The sequence below is a fragment of the Atta cephalotes genome (genome assembly GCF_000143395.1).
Source record: "Atta cephalotes unplaced genomic scaffold scaffold00016, whole genome shotgun sequence".
Lineage (NCBI taxonomy): Eukaryota > Metazoa > Arthropoda > Insecta > Hymenoptera > Formicidae > Atta > Atta cephalotes.
Window position 1 is genome coordinate 1,287,763 of NW_012130080.1, and position 15,360 is coordinate 1,303,122.

A 15,360-nucleotide genomic window follows, 5' to 3' on the forward strand; every position below is an offset into this window, starting at 1 on the left:
TATATATATATATATATATATATCCTTCATTACAAAGATATCGTAATTTTGCAGAGAAAGTCATTCGGCACTTCTTATCCCATATGCTGGGTAAAAAGTTCCCCATAATGGGGTAAAAAGAATTAATACTTCTATATCAAGTTTGAACTGTTTTTAGAGACAAAAATAAGTACATATTAAAGTTTTTTATTATAAAGTACCTACATTAAGTGAATTTTGTGTTACAAGATGACATTTTAATTTTAATATATTTTTATTATATTTTTATTATAACAAAATTATAATAGAAATATTATAAAAATATATCCATCAGTTTTCCTCTCGTAGAGGAATTCCTTGCGAATTCTGAAAAACACCTTTTAGGAATATTATGTAATCTCGTTAATTTTTTCGTAAGTTATTACTATAATACTCAACGTAATATAAGGAAACTTTTGTAATAAACATTATCAAAGTTTTCTTATAACTTTACTTTGTTATATACAAATAGTATAAAATTTAAGATTATTTTTAATAAAAATACAACTGAAAGTCTTTCGGTAATTATTCAGAATGCTTCTTCGCTTCTGATTTTGATGATATTAGACTCATTCGACGCGTTTGTGTCGCTAAACTTCATCGCTTTTATAGATTTTCTAATCTCAATAGATTAACTTTAACGCTTAATATCTTAGGTTTGCAAGGCTGACGTTTTTTCTTACAGATTCTTTCGTTTCATACAAAACGTTTCGAATAAGCCTAATTTCATCGAAATCGGAGATGAAAATTGCATTCTGAATACTTATCAGTCTCTCTCTCTAATGAGAGAACACCACTAATGTTGATTTTCCAATGAGTCGATAATTGAAAGTAATCGGTGACATTTCGTACAGTTGGCTATTGGTCAACTTCACTGATAAGACTTAGGATTATCAACTTGTTATAAAATCAACATTATGCGCAATAACGGAACCATGGCTCTTTTTACCCTAACAAGACAAGTAAACTTTGTGGTATTGTTATTAAAAAACTGTAATAGAAATAATCATTTTAATAATCACACTATTAAAACAATAGAATAAGATTAATAAATACTTATTTAATCTATCTAGTTTTGCAAAAATGATTCCTTCAGATCACAAAATAACTGCGCTAATATCTTACTTTTTACTCTCAAATGCAAAGGCATGTCCGTGCAAGCTTCCTAACAGTTAGGAGAAACAACGAACTTTGTGACGTGAGATTCCCACTCTTAGTTGACGAATTGTGTGGCAGAATTTTTAATGAATGCATTATTATCAAGATACAATGGGACCTTTTTCCCTGGGGACCTTTACTCCCCAACCTACGGTCGGATCCAACCAGACGCTCTGTTTTTCATTTTTTATCTAATCAATATACAAAATGGATAAAAAATAAATAATAATATGAAACGTCTTTCTCTGTTTATTTTTATAGATGGTATTTGTTAGATATATTTTTTATTTATATACAGAATAATATAGATATGTTTGTATATTATATTTATATAGACATGAAAAAATATATAAGTGAAGAAGATTATATTTGCAGATGTTGGTGCTTAATAATATTGTATGTATATCTTTGAGCAAATTATAATTTCACGCAAAGAAAAGTCAGGAATCCCAGATTCAAATTTTGGACGAGGTGATATTTTTCGCGATGAGTTCTTTGCAATATTTTGAGCTTATTAATATCATTAACAAATTACAACGACTAATGTAAAAAATATAATAAAATTTTTAATATAATAATTTAATTGACTTTAAATAATTGCAGTAAAATGAAAAACTTTAATGAAGCCGTTACATTCGACTTTATAATTAAAGAGTTAACTCTTAAATGAATGCCACTTTTTATCGAGTCACCCCTTCTTTCATGAATCATTTGTACAAGGAAACAACGACGAACAGATGCTATGTAGGTCGCCGATGTGTTTTCGTCGACGTCGAATCATTCCGCAACGACCTCGAGTTGGCGTGACTTCTTTCCTACAACGAAGCAGGGGTTCCGCCGAATAAGAATTTTATACATTCGAGATACGAGATATTACAAATAAAAGATCGGCGTAACACGAGGAGGAGATAATGGAGATCGATTGCTTCGTTGTCGATGATGCCATTAGCGTAGCGCGAGCTAGCTGGTCAAGAGGAAATAACCACGAACTACGATGAACTATTTTGTTTTTCATTCCACTTTGGTGAAGAGAAAATAGGAAATTATTTCATGGATCGCGTCGTTTGTTTCCCTTTCTGCTACCATTTTGCCGACGACACTTGTCGCAACACAACTTTGCTCGCACGGTACCCACCGTTTTATCAATCGAACCTGAAACGAGTATCGAGTATCGAGCGTTTTTTTGGCATTCGGTAACGGTTATATTCGGTGAAACCGAATGCGGAAATAGAGTAGTCATTGTACGAAGAAATATGAGTCAATATTTTTGCCAAGCAAATCTCTTCATGGGCTTTAGATTAATTAATTATCTTTTTTCGGTAAAGAATGTATATCAGATCCAAAAACATTTTTCATAAAATACGTAAAAAGTACATAAAAAGACGTCACAAGTATTTAAACTATCTCTCTTAATAACAACTCTATCTTAATTCTTTGTTACAGTAATTTTATTTGTAATGGAGTCAAAAATAAAAGATTTAATATCTTTAAATTTTTTAACTTCATTGTTTAAATTAATGATATATTGAAGATAGAAGCAGTAGAAAGCGATTTATAAAAATAATATGATTACAAATAATTCAAATTGGTACAATTAAACATTATGAATTTAACAGTGCAGTGATAGAGTCTATAAGCTATATTACTATAACTTATATGTAACGTTCGATTAGCTGTAAAGCTTTACCTTGTCCGTGTGATTGGTGAGCTTTCTGCCGTCCATGTACCAGGACAGCTTGGCCGGTGGTCTTGAGCCCACTGTCATGCAATTAATGTCGTACTTCCGATTGGCGCTAAGGGGCGCGTGCTCGCTGCTGAGTATCGTCACACTCAGTGGCTTCACTGAAACAGAAAAGGATGAGCGTGATCAAAAAGCGCATGGAATGAGGGAGAGATGGATGTAAAGCGGTCGAGGGCGTTGATGGCGCCTGATCAAAAAGCACGAACAAGAATTGCGGCAGCTGCGGAATTGCGGTGCTTAGAGTGGCCACGGACTTGTGCCGCCGTACGTCCCTACCACCCTAATGCGTTTTAAACGAGTGGTACCGCTGCAGTTACCACCCCGAACGTATTGCCGCAAAACCTACACTCTGATAGTTTCGGGGAAGGTAGGGCAGAGTGGCGCGCGCTCACACGGACCGCACCTCTCATAGATTAAGGCTGGTGAGGCGTACGTGTGGCGTTTCACTTTGATTAATTGAGACAAGTATTGAATAGTGCGAACAAAATGGAGTTGAACATCAATCTTTAGCCTAATCGTAAGACGTTAATCGTCTCTAACTGTCAGAGCGTAATAATGTTTTTTAACGAGGTTGTCTCCGCACAATCGTATTAACAATTCCTCTCCAAAACTGACAGTAAAGAATATATTCAATCGAGTAGGTCTATTAGACCTACTCAATTAAATATATTCTTTACTGTCTATATACGTTTGCAAATTTAAATTATTAGCATTAACTTTTGTCTGCAATCATATTTTTATTCCATCTATAATTTGAATTTTTTTTGTTTTTTTAGTCCAAGTTTTTGTCCTAAGCTTTTAAAAAGTGTGGAGAAATTTAGGACTATTTTTCAACATTTCTATTAATATTACTAAATAGGTTTTTAATTCAAACGTTAAAATATGTTAATTAATAAAAATTAAAATTTCAAGAAAAATGGGAAAAATGACAACGTTTAAAAATGTAAAATTTAACAGTAAGGAAATAAAACTTTATTTTCCTTTATTTTGGAAAAATTTGGGAGTGAAATTTCGTTTATGTATCAAAAAAAGATTATATTACAAACGGATGATTAAAATAAATTTAGCAGGTATTCATTCCTTTTTACACGAGTTATATAATTTTGATTTCTTGTAATTAGTGCCTGTTAGTCATCATAAATTAAATAAATAGAGACCTTAGTCCAGCATCAATAATCATATTACATACTGATTTTGATGTTAGTTTCGGAGAATTAAACAGTGCTAATAATTTCCTTTTTAAATAAACTAAGAGATAATTATTTTGGATAGTCACAAATAAAAATGCAAGTAAAAATCTTGTGGAAGCAACGTATACGTAATAATTAATTATAACAAATGAAAATTGCAATGTGCTTTCAGTACCAGAAAATTCGCGTTTCGACAGAAATCCATTTTGTTTTAAACGAAAAATCAGTTACTTAAAAATCTCATAAGCGGAGCCATGCACTAGCCATGTTTATGAGACACTAAATTGCCCTTCGTAAAGGCGTCACGATAAGTGGCGATATTGACATCTCGACGAGGGAAACGTGGATGAAAGTGCCGATGTATTAGTCGTTCGATTCAACCACGAAATAAGTCTTGGGTAAATCACTCGCTGTACCCAGCCCTTCCATCGAATTTAATCGGCAACGGTTCGCCAAAGGAACGTCTTTCTTCGCCGCGTCGGGATAACGGAAAAAGCGCGAAAGCGACGGTACGACGGGGAATTGAGACGAAGGAGCGGGCAGGGGTGAAAGTAGAGAGAGGAGAGATTTTTCATTCAAGCCGCACCACGCCCAGAGAGTCTGGAATTAAACTTTCAGTACGCCGAACTTTTGACTCCAATGAAAAATTTTCCTCTCTTTCCACCTCTTCTTCCACTATTACCTTCGTCCACTATTACCTTCATCTTCGCTACCTTAATCTACCGACGCTACACAATCACGTTCGCCGCTTCATCGTGTTCAATCGGCATTGGTGTTAAAGGCACGATTACTAGCATAAGCCGCCGGCACTCGAGCGTCTATACAATCGCGTTGCATATTCGCATCACGCAATCTCGTGCTCATGCGGTGAATGCGGTACCGTAATTCTGCGTCTTGAACGCTATTCAATTTTCTGATCTTCAACCTTGTTTAAACGCCATTAGATCCTCTGATATAATTCGAGGCCTCTTCAACGCTATATCTTGATCACAATTTTTGATCTAGCAAGTTTTCTAATGGAGGATAGAATTTTGCAGGATTAATTTTTACACAGAAATATCTAAAAATTTAGTTTATGTAGATATAGATCTAAAAATAATTTTAAATCATCAAAATAATTTCTATAGGACGCTTAAGCTGTGGTTGTTAGAATACTAAAATTTTTTGCAGCAATGCTCATATTTGAGCATCTTACATAATTATAATATTTTTATACTTTAACAAAATGATTGTTATATCTAGCTAAATTTTTAGATATTTTAGCCAAATCATTTGAACTGTGCATAATCTAATCAGAAATTGGTTATTCCCTTCTTCCTTCGGAATGGTACTAATTACGCGAATCTTTCTACCTCATCTTTTTTTTTATTCGTGTTTATTATTTCGTTATTAAATAAAATAACGTGTACGCTTTTTGCCTTCGCGTCATTACGTGAGAGAACTAGGGAAGAGACATGACCGAGAGCAACATTCTTCTCACGTTGTATAAATGTTCGTCAGCTTTTTCACCGGTTGTATTGTATACACTCGACGGATGGTCATGACGAATAGCGCCGTGCGAAAAAGTGCGTCGATGTCCATTAGGTGACCACTGAATACTCATCGAGCAACGTGGTCATACCGAGATGGTCTAATGGGTGTCTGACGGATGATGCATTTCGCACACGGATCGGATTTATAAAAGTAATGTTATCTCCTATCCATAGATTCATTAGACATTTTTACGTTTGCAAATTTAATCGTTAATAATTTTTACGTGTGCATTTATTGTTTGTGTCATATGAAACACACAGTAGAAAATATTTTGTACTTGTGTTAAAATTGATAGAAACAATTTATTATAATTGAAATGAAATAATAGTTAAATAATACTATATAAAGATATAATACTAATAAAGAAATAATAATAAAGACTAATAGTTAAATTTTCGAATTTTCTCGTGTTAAATTAGTGATTTTAACATCACTATAATTGATAAATTTTATTTGGAAAAGATATCGTTGAAATATATAATGTCTGCTTTAAAATGTAACAGGAGCCCTTTTAATTGTTCTTTTATACTTTCGATCAGAAAATTCTGTATCATTCCCATAATGAATCTGTATCTTCGGCCAAATAGAAACGAGACTTCATTTCATTTTAACTCATAAAATAAAATTTTAATTGGAACTCGTTGAAGAAGAGAAAATAGACTATTACAAGAAACCGATAATGTAAAATATCTATCAGAATGCAATTTATTCGATATTAAAGAATACTGATAATTCGGATTCTGGCAATTATTGTTTTTACGATAAAAATAAACATTCATATAATATTTCCATGCTTCTATAAAAGTGTCTCCTGCTTAGATAAGCTGCTTAAATAAGCTACAAATAACGGCAATAAAGAAGAACATCGATGGGCATCAAGGATGATTGTTCTTTCGAATTGTCGACAGTCGCAAAAGAATTCGGCACGTTTCGGTTAAGAGGCACGAAACGATGGAATAAAAACGAGATCGAAGGTGCAAAAAGGCTTTAAAGAGGAAGGATAGAGAACAGAAGTGAGAGGCAAAGCGAACGAGCGAACGAGGTTGAACTTATTGCTATCGCGAATTGAAAATACGTTCGTGCTTAATCCGGCGGGGCTTACGGTCGCGTTTGCATATCCCGGCTGCCTACTTTCGCCCGGATATATCCTGCACCGCCATCGGTAGTTTTTGGCGAGTCCGTCGCGCCATCGCCGGTCTTCTCTCTCTCTCTCTCTCTCTCTTTCTTTTTTCTCTCTCTCTCTGTTTATTCGTACTCGCTTTATTACGTTCCCGGATTAATGCAAAGTTACAGACAAAAAGATCGTAGGTATTAAATGTACTGGCGCACGCATCGAAAAACAGAACGGATCCGTATCCGGCGAATAATATTACGTAGATGGACCGAAACGGCTATGGCTGCAGTAAGCGGTTAGCTTTTTACTGCGTCGCGAAAAATGCAAAACGATCCCCCTTTAACGTGAGCCACGGTCAGCAACACCGTGTGTCATCCTGGACAGGAAGCTGTTCTAACATGATGCACTATGAAAGATGCATGTTAAAATGCCTCTATTCAACATGCTTTTTAACCTCGTCATTTAAGTTGCTCATCACTAAATGTCGGAAGGGAAATATTTGGAAATTTTATTCTTTATTTTAAGAAAATATCCGGTTGAAAATAGATGAACTGGAAGAGTCTGATTATATCAATCAGAATTTCGATTATCTCAACTAGAATTTTAGTAGATTTAACCAGAAAATTCTGATTTGTTTACTTTCAACCAATTCTATTTAATCCAAGTAAACTTAATTTCACAGTCTGTCAAATGTCAAATAGTGCTACTTACTTATATATACTTGTACCATTATTAAGATTTCAAAAGAGAACGTAATATCTTCTACACGAGAGTGATATATTTTGAGTTATATCGTTTTTATGAATAAAAAGGAGAGTTTTCTACAGAATGCAACATTGTTTTATTTTGAATTTGATGATTAGAGTAAACGTAAACTCTTATATAATTATATCACTTTTGATGAATTACTTATATAATTATATTACTTTTGATGAAAAGTTATAATTTTGTAGGATATAAAAATTCATAATTTAAAAAAAGTGGTTATTTCAAGAGTTGTAAAATAACAAAAATAATTCAGATTTCTAAGAGTATAGTCTTTATCAATATTATTTGATCAGTCAATAATTTTCTATGTTGATCATATAAGTGAAGACAACACACACTTAAGCATAACATATTTAAAATTAGAATTAAACTAATGAATATAATAATATCATATTGCCATGGGAATGATCAGATCTTTATATTTTTTAACAATAAAAGAAAGTCTATTTTTTTGCTGCATAAAAACGTGAAAATCAGTCTTACATAAAATAACATATTCGCCTACTCATTATAGACATATTAATAATTCACAAAAATAATAAACTAACATCGAATTCCTTCAATGTGTTGAAACGACATTACGATTTTTTAATCACGGTTCTTTTTAATGTACAAACGCGAGTATGCGAGACTGCAATTAGCATTGCGAAGTTTGTGGAATTGCAATATTACATTGTGCGCATTGGCGCTCTAATGAGTAACTCCCAGCAACGCGTCGTGTAAATTTGTTGGCTGACTCTCGTGCATTAGTAGTAACGGACGGGTGGGACGCTAATGAGTAGGCGAGGCAGACCGCCTGAGCGTGGACGCTGTTTGAATAGAGTGGAAGACGAAGTTAACTCGAACTGGCTAGATGAAGAGTCCGCGAAATAGCGCCAGCTTGGCGCAGTGCGATGCGATGCGGTGCGGCGCGGCGGGAGTCCGGCGGACAAATTAACAGCAGCGGCGACTCTGATTCTGTTTGCAAGGAATCACGACCATTGTAAACCTCGGAATCGCAGTGCAATTTCGATCACCGAATTTCACCACGTCCGTCTCCCCTCGTCGAAAGCCCATCCGGATTGAAACTCGAGGACAAGTTTCGCGATATTATACGAGGCCACGCGAGAAGACGGCGCGGCGTTTCGCTCGTGGTTACACAAAAGCGTCGTCGTGGCTGCGCTTTTATTTGCGTTCATTAGCCATTGCGCGTGTTATGAAACTCTATGTAACGCCGATCGAAAACGGGGTGAGGGGGGGGAGAGTTTCTAGAAACTTTGTTCAATGGCCGAGTTCGTAAACCAATTACTCGTTATTTCATCCGTGAAATGATCACGGCCGCGCTTGTGTAAGTTTCCCGCGGACGTACGTATCGATGTTGCTCGTGTAATTTATTTATCTCGCAGTATTTTCCGGTACGCACGGAGTGTTCTATAAATCGAGAAATCCGAGAAAAACGTTACGTAGGGGAGTTTCATCCCTGGTATCGTGTGAATACTCATCATTCATCTCGATAGGAAACGTTGACGATTATTGTTAACATTCGTTTCACTTTTTTTCGACTCGTTCTCGCACTCTCTTTTTTTCTTTTATTACAGCTCCCGGATCACTAATGTCAGTTCGATATGGTCAGTGAAATTAATGAAAAAATATGTAAATGTAGAATCGAATAACTATTTCCAATTAATATAAATATACAAAAATACCTACAAATGTACTATATATATATACAAAATCTCTCTAAAAATGTTTGTCAAGAGCAATGAATTCCGGAGATCAAAAATAATTACGTAGACGTTGTCGGTGGCCGATCCGCCGACGCGACAAACCTACAATAATGTCCGGAGTGTCTTAACCACTTTTGTTCCATGCTTTCTCTGGATAACATCTATCCCACTCAACAATGATCATCAATAACATTAATCAAGAACGTTTCTCGCCACGCCCGTATATTGCTCGACGATCCACAAGTTCTCTAAAGCAGTCCTTAGGATATTTACGTCATCTCGGCGATGAGGCTGGCGACTGAAGGAAGAAACGAGAGTCGCACCAAGGATACATTTATAAATGTATCGTTGTATGTACATTCGTGTATACACGGACATTCCTAGTTCCTACAGTTGCGGATTGTTCGCGGGTAACGTGGCCTTGTCCCGAGGTCACACGAGACTCACTCGACTTCAACTATATAGTCTAAGAGGGCTCTCTTGTCTTCTTCAAAAGCACCGTCTCCGGTATACAATCAAGCTTCCAAGCTCAGTTCGAGGACTTGTGTCTCTTTTGTCATTTTTTTCTCTTGCTTCTTCCTTCTTGCCATTTCTTGCTCGCTCACTCTTCAACTATCCCTTCGTTCCCATCGGGTGACTTTCTCATCAGCCTCCCGTCTTGTTATCGTTGCCGTTGTTATCGTGGTACACTACATGAAATCACCACAGAGAAAAATGCAGAGACTATCTAGTCGTAGTCCCTAACTGCACGCGACTCATATTTTTACTTCATCTCTCTTTTCATTACCTTCTCAATATCTTCGTGAAGCTTCTTTCTCTTCCTTCGACGCACTGCCTTTGTAAATTTCTATACATTTCTCGTGAGTAACATTATTTGCTACCAATGAAGCTTTGTAAAAGGTCGAGTTCTGATGCCACAGCAATCTGATTTCGAAATGATTATGAACTTTTATTAAGCTTAGATAGAGAGATATGAAGAATTAAAAACGAAATGGTTTTTAAATCGATTAAAACGATATAATTATAGGAATGCTCATTAAGTTTTCAAAAGATCCGCGAAATAGGATTTTTAATAAAAAAAATTCTATGTGTATTCACATAGAATTCACCTAATGAATTCACCTAATTATTGAACCAAATCGCTATTTTCCAGAAAATTGCCTTTTAACGTAAAATTTATGAAGATTATTGCAAATATAGGATAATTGAAATTTAATTTTCTTTACACAAAATATTTCTCTATAATATAATTTGATAATATAATTTGAAATTCGCAAACTGATTATATTTATATGTCTACAAGGAAACTTAAGATGTGATATAAATTTCAGAATTTACAAAGAGCGTTATTTGTTATTCTGGACGAATGTATTGTCTCTAACCATCATATAATTTCGCTCACACATAATTAATATCTTTATACTACAGAAATAAAAAATGTTTTCTTGAAAAAATAACATCCTTTGGGTGAAAAGAGGAAGAGATTTTCGAATAAAGAAATCGCGGCTAATCTTGGAAAATGATATCGCGGATTCTCGCCGACGTAGTATACCCGAGAGAATCGCAAAAACGACCGAATAGTCACTGATCGGATGGGGAGTAGAACGAGCACATCTCCTCTCCCGGGAGTCAGCTTTCCAGTGAACTCTTCCCCGAAGAGTTTCCCAATTTTCAATTCCATGAATACTCGTCGCGCGCCAACGCGACGTTCCCTGCCCAAAATGGCCACCGTGAATCCCATCGTGGATCTTTTTGTCTCGCGTGACTTATCAACCGCGTGCTCCAGGAAAGAGGCGCATTGAAAATCACCGATTCCATTAAAAGTTCAGCGGATTTCCGGAGCTCGGTGTGGTTCTCATCCGTCTCACGTCATGATCTAAAAGATCAGCTCGGCACTACTGAATACTCAGGCCGTGTCATAGAAAGACTTGATTACTAACGGCCAATCTAAAAGCTGACAGTCGTCAGTAGTCTTTTTCGATTTTTTCCTTTCTCTTTTTTTTTCGTCTCTATCCTTTCCTCTTTCCTATCATGCAATTCGTAGAGAGTTTCACCATTCCTCTCATCACGAGCACTTCTTATCCTCACACCCCTCGGCGACCAGTTTCCAAGTCCTTCGCACTGTAAATCAGGCCCACCATTACCCAATTTCACTGGCTGACTCCATTACCAGTCTGCCCTCTAATTAGTCAGGCTCGATTAGGTTGGGGTGGGCCGGGCCGGGTCGAGCGAGGTAGGTTAGTGTCGGATTTGTTCCCCATTCCTCTCAAGAGCGCCAATTCAATCCCAAGGTCGTTCTCATCCTCTTTGGAACTTCCAAATTATACTCGATGCTTCTATATTATACCCGATCTCTTCTATTTCTCACTTGCTGCAGCGACGCCATTCTGCCATATATAATTCTACTCTCTCTACTTCTCTTTCCTTCCTTCTCTCTTTTTCTTTTTTGCTCATCTTCTCTCCCTTTTCTCGTCTTCTCCATTCCGTCCTTTTCATCTTTTCCACCCTTTCCCATTCTTTATTTTTTCTTCTCTTTTTCTCTTTCGTGATCTTTTTCCTTCATTTCACGTTTTAATGAAGTGATAAAACATACATGTGATTTTGTTTCGTACGTTGTCCGCATTTGTTCGCTTTTGATAATCCCTCATTTATATTGCGCTTGCATCTCGACATTGCATTTGGCTTTTTGGTGCAGTGCCGCTTATAACAGCTAATTAAATTCGCCTGATGTGTATGCATGCAAGTTAGTGATCATACAGATGGTTAATATCGTTACTCTAAATATTCAGTGTATTGTCCAGTAGTTCAGAATCGCAAAGGATTAACTTCACACGATTAACCTCGCTTAGCATGATTCATATGTCGAATTATTCGTTTTGGATAAGATCCGTTCGAGATTACAGACAAAAGCCATGTGAAATGGAAGAAGAATCGACTCTTATTAAGACAACAAAGATATCAACTTAGCCTTTACAAGTTCAGAATATCACGTTCGATACGGTAGATTCAATACGATAGAAACAGAGCTTAGTCAGACTGATTCATTACATTAATCTTCTCGAGTTTCTTCCTTTCTCTCGATGAAAGGGTCGACTTTTTTTCACAAGCAAGATTGAAACCTTTCGCTTCATGTTCAACTCCGTCAATTCGAATTACCAACATATATAAAAAAATATTACAAAAAGAAGGTGCAAAATTATCTTTCTATATTACGAGCATTCCCTCAATGTTAGATAAAAATTTTTTATCCGTCGACAGCGGATTTATGCAGTATAGTATGGATGTTATATAATATTATATTTTAGTATATATGTACAATAACGTTTAATATTCTCACACACACTTACACATACGCACATCTGCACGTACGCACATTCTTTTTTATACGAGTTATATCATTTTGATCCCTTGAAATTAATTAGTGCCTTTTAGTCACTAATTAATATGAATTAAATGGATCTCATTGATCCAATTGTATTATAAATTTTGATATCACTCTAGAGAATTAATAAATATTTCTGCTATTTACATTTAGGGCATTTGCGCATTTACATAATATAATAATTATTTGCGATATCTTATAAAGCGCATAAACATTTGAGTCGTTCGCTTGTAAGATTCTAAAAAGGGGCAAAAACAGCATTATTTCTGCAAGGTGGAAAGATAAGATGTACTTTACGATTGGCTAGCAGAAAAAAGATACAGCTCGGTTGAATAGCTTCAAACTTTTCAACTACTTCGATGAATAATAAATACAATTTTTTTTTCTTAACTGTCGGGACGACTGTGAAGAAGTTTCTTAACGAAATTATCATTACGAGAAGATTTCACTGTTCGCGTTAGAGCGCAACAGGGATAACCGAAAAATGGTGGCGATTATTTTAATTTTGCACCACGTGTCGCATGTTCCCTTCGCGTTTCGCGCGGTTTATTTCCATTTCTCACAGCTGCCAGTGAACGTGCGTCCCGATGAAAATAATTCGGGCGATAAACCCCTGCAGGGGTAAAAATATGCCATTACCGGGCGCTCCATTTGTAAATGCGACGATTTTCGAGCGCGCAAGCGTTAAATATTAATTTTCTCGAAATAATGGGATTTCAAAACCACGGTACACAACTGAATGTGACACGCGATGTACCGACTGGTGGTCGGTACTTCGGAATTTGCGCAGAAAGACTCGATGAACCGTAAAATAATAATGATCCGCGATTAAACTGCGTTATACGCAGCCATCGTTCAGCGCGCCGTACGTTTTAATAATTTATTTCGCAACGTTCGTGCGCACCCTCCTGTCACGGTTCATATTAACGGCCGCGGTTTATTTATTATGAAACGTTTGCTAGCTGACCGAAGGGCCAGATCGATTTATTCTTCGATAGGCATGTCGAAAATACTTTTCGTCCATAAATCGAATTCGCGCGAATCCGTTCGAAGCATGCCTTGATTTCTCTTATAATATCAAACATTGCAACTTTGACATTATATTTTATGCTAAAAACAATATACAATAATTACAAATATGCATAGTTACAAATCGTGTGAATAATCAAACATGTTTAAATTTAAAAGCAGGCGATAATTGAGAATTTCTTATAAAAGAGAAAGATATAAATAAATAGAAATAATGGTTTTGCTGGGGTATTTAAAAATTTAGCTGGATACAAATTTGAAAATAATTTTATTGGAATGAAATAAAATAAAGTAATAATATTATAACTCCAAGAATAAATGTAACACAAGTAAAATATCTATGTGAGTCTCTGATGCAGATCGCTGCGTTAAATTATATATTCATGACGTAGTAGATAATTCGCAGTCAACTGGGATGTACTTACTAAACAAAGTTAAAGTAAACGCAAACGTATCGACTCTGGATCTGTGTCCTCTTCAGTGCGAAAGCCAAGTATAAACTACTTGGAGACTCACATAAACATTTTACTTGTGTTAATCTTGTTGGACTATCAAAATGATTATGTAGATCGCTTAAGCATGAGCTTACTCAACAAAAAAAAAGTTGATATTCTAGTAATTTTGAGCGTTCTATGTAATTATTTTGATCTACCCAAATTATATTTTCAGATCTGTATCTAATTAAATTTTTAGATACTTCAGCCAAGTTTAGCAAAACTGTTTTTCCCTATTACATATTTAGTCAAAAGGATATTAAACTGAAGGATATTAGAATTACTTTTTTTATACCTAAAAAAATTGATTTTATTTTGAGATATGAATTATTTTATATTGGTTTAAAAAAAAATGTGAAGCACTTACAACATTTTCTATAAAACTCTGTTAAAAATACATTTTTTCATTTTTCTTTATTTGATCTTGTTGAACAGATCGCACAATATCCCATTTATTTTCTCTTACCGGACAAAGAAAACCCAATCTATCATCAATTTAGCGCGCATAATTCAATCTGTTACAGAATGCTGGTAAATCTTGCGTTGCAACAACGCGAGACCCAGATGAGTTTTCGCGACCAGGAAATTGCATTTTCCGCGCCACTCCGCGTCGTGAAAGCCTTCGCGGCGTTTAAGCGAATACTTTCTCGTTCGTCCGCGATTCGCAATCCATCCGGCGCGCAGTCATGCAAATAACACCTTGAACGTATGTCCATAGGAATCGCACGACCAGCCAACCAGGGGATAAGAGCCAAGAGGAAGATGGTAGAGAAAACACGTGGGGGTTGGATATAGAGGGAGAAGGGGAATAGAAAGCATAAAGTCGCGTGGAAATCGCTCGTTTGTCGAGTCGTCTGTAAAAGGCGGCGGAGAGGCGGATGTAAGACCGCATACCGATAATTCCACGGAGTGCTCCGTGGAATTTATGAGGTTTAATCCTTTGCGGAATCCAAGAGAGGCGGCTCCCCCCTTCTCCTCATCCACCCTTTGCCACGGGTATACGATGGTTGAAGGGGATGAGTCGGGTCCGGCCCAACGGCAGGAGCCACACGCCTGTACTCGCACCGGAGATGTCGGGTTCAAAGTGCACGAAGAAGAAAACCCGCTTTTTCTCTCTCTCTCTCTCTTCTCTCTCTCTCTCTCTCTCTCTCTCTCTCTCTCTCGTACGTCGTACGTACGTACGTACGTACGTACGTACGTACGTACGTACGTACGTACGTACGTACG

General features: G+C 36.2%; 1 protein-coding gene across 1 annotated transcript in view; it reads right to left on the bottom strand.

Moving 5' to 3' along the window:
- LOC105618395 (hemicentin-2-like) overlaps positions 1–15,360 on the bottom strand; it is a 131,729-nt gene that overhangs the window by 29,238 nt on the left and 87,131 nt on the right. Inside the window, exon 6 of the mRNA XM_012199938.1 lies at positions 2,864–3,018. Coding sequence (XP_012055328.1) covers positions 2,864–3,018 — 155 coding nt within the window. The remainder of the gene's footprint in view (positions 1–2,863; positions 3,019–15,360) is intronic.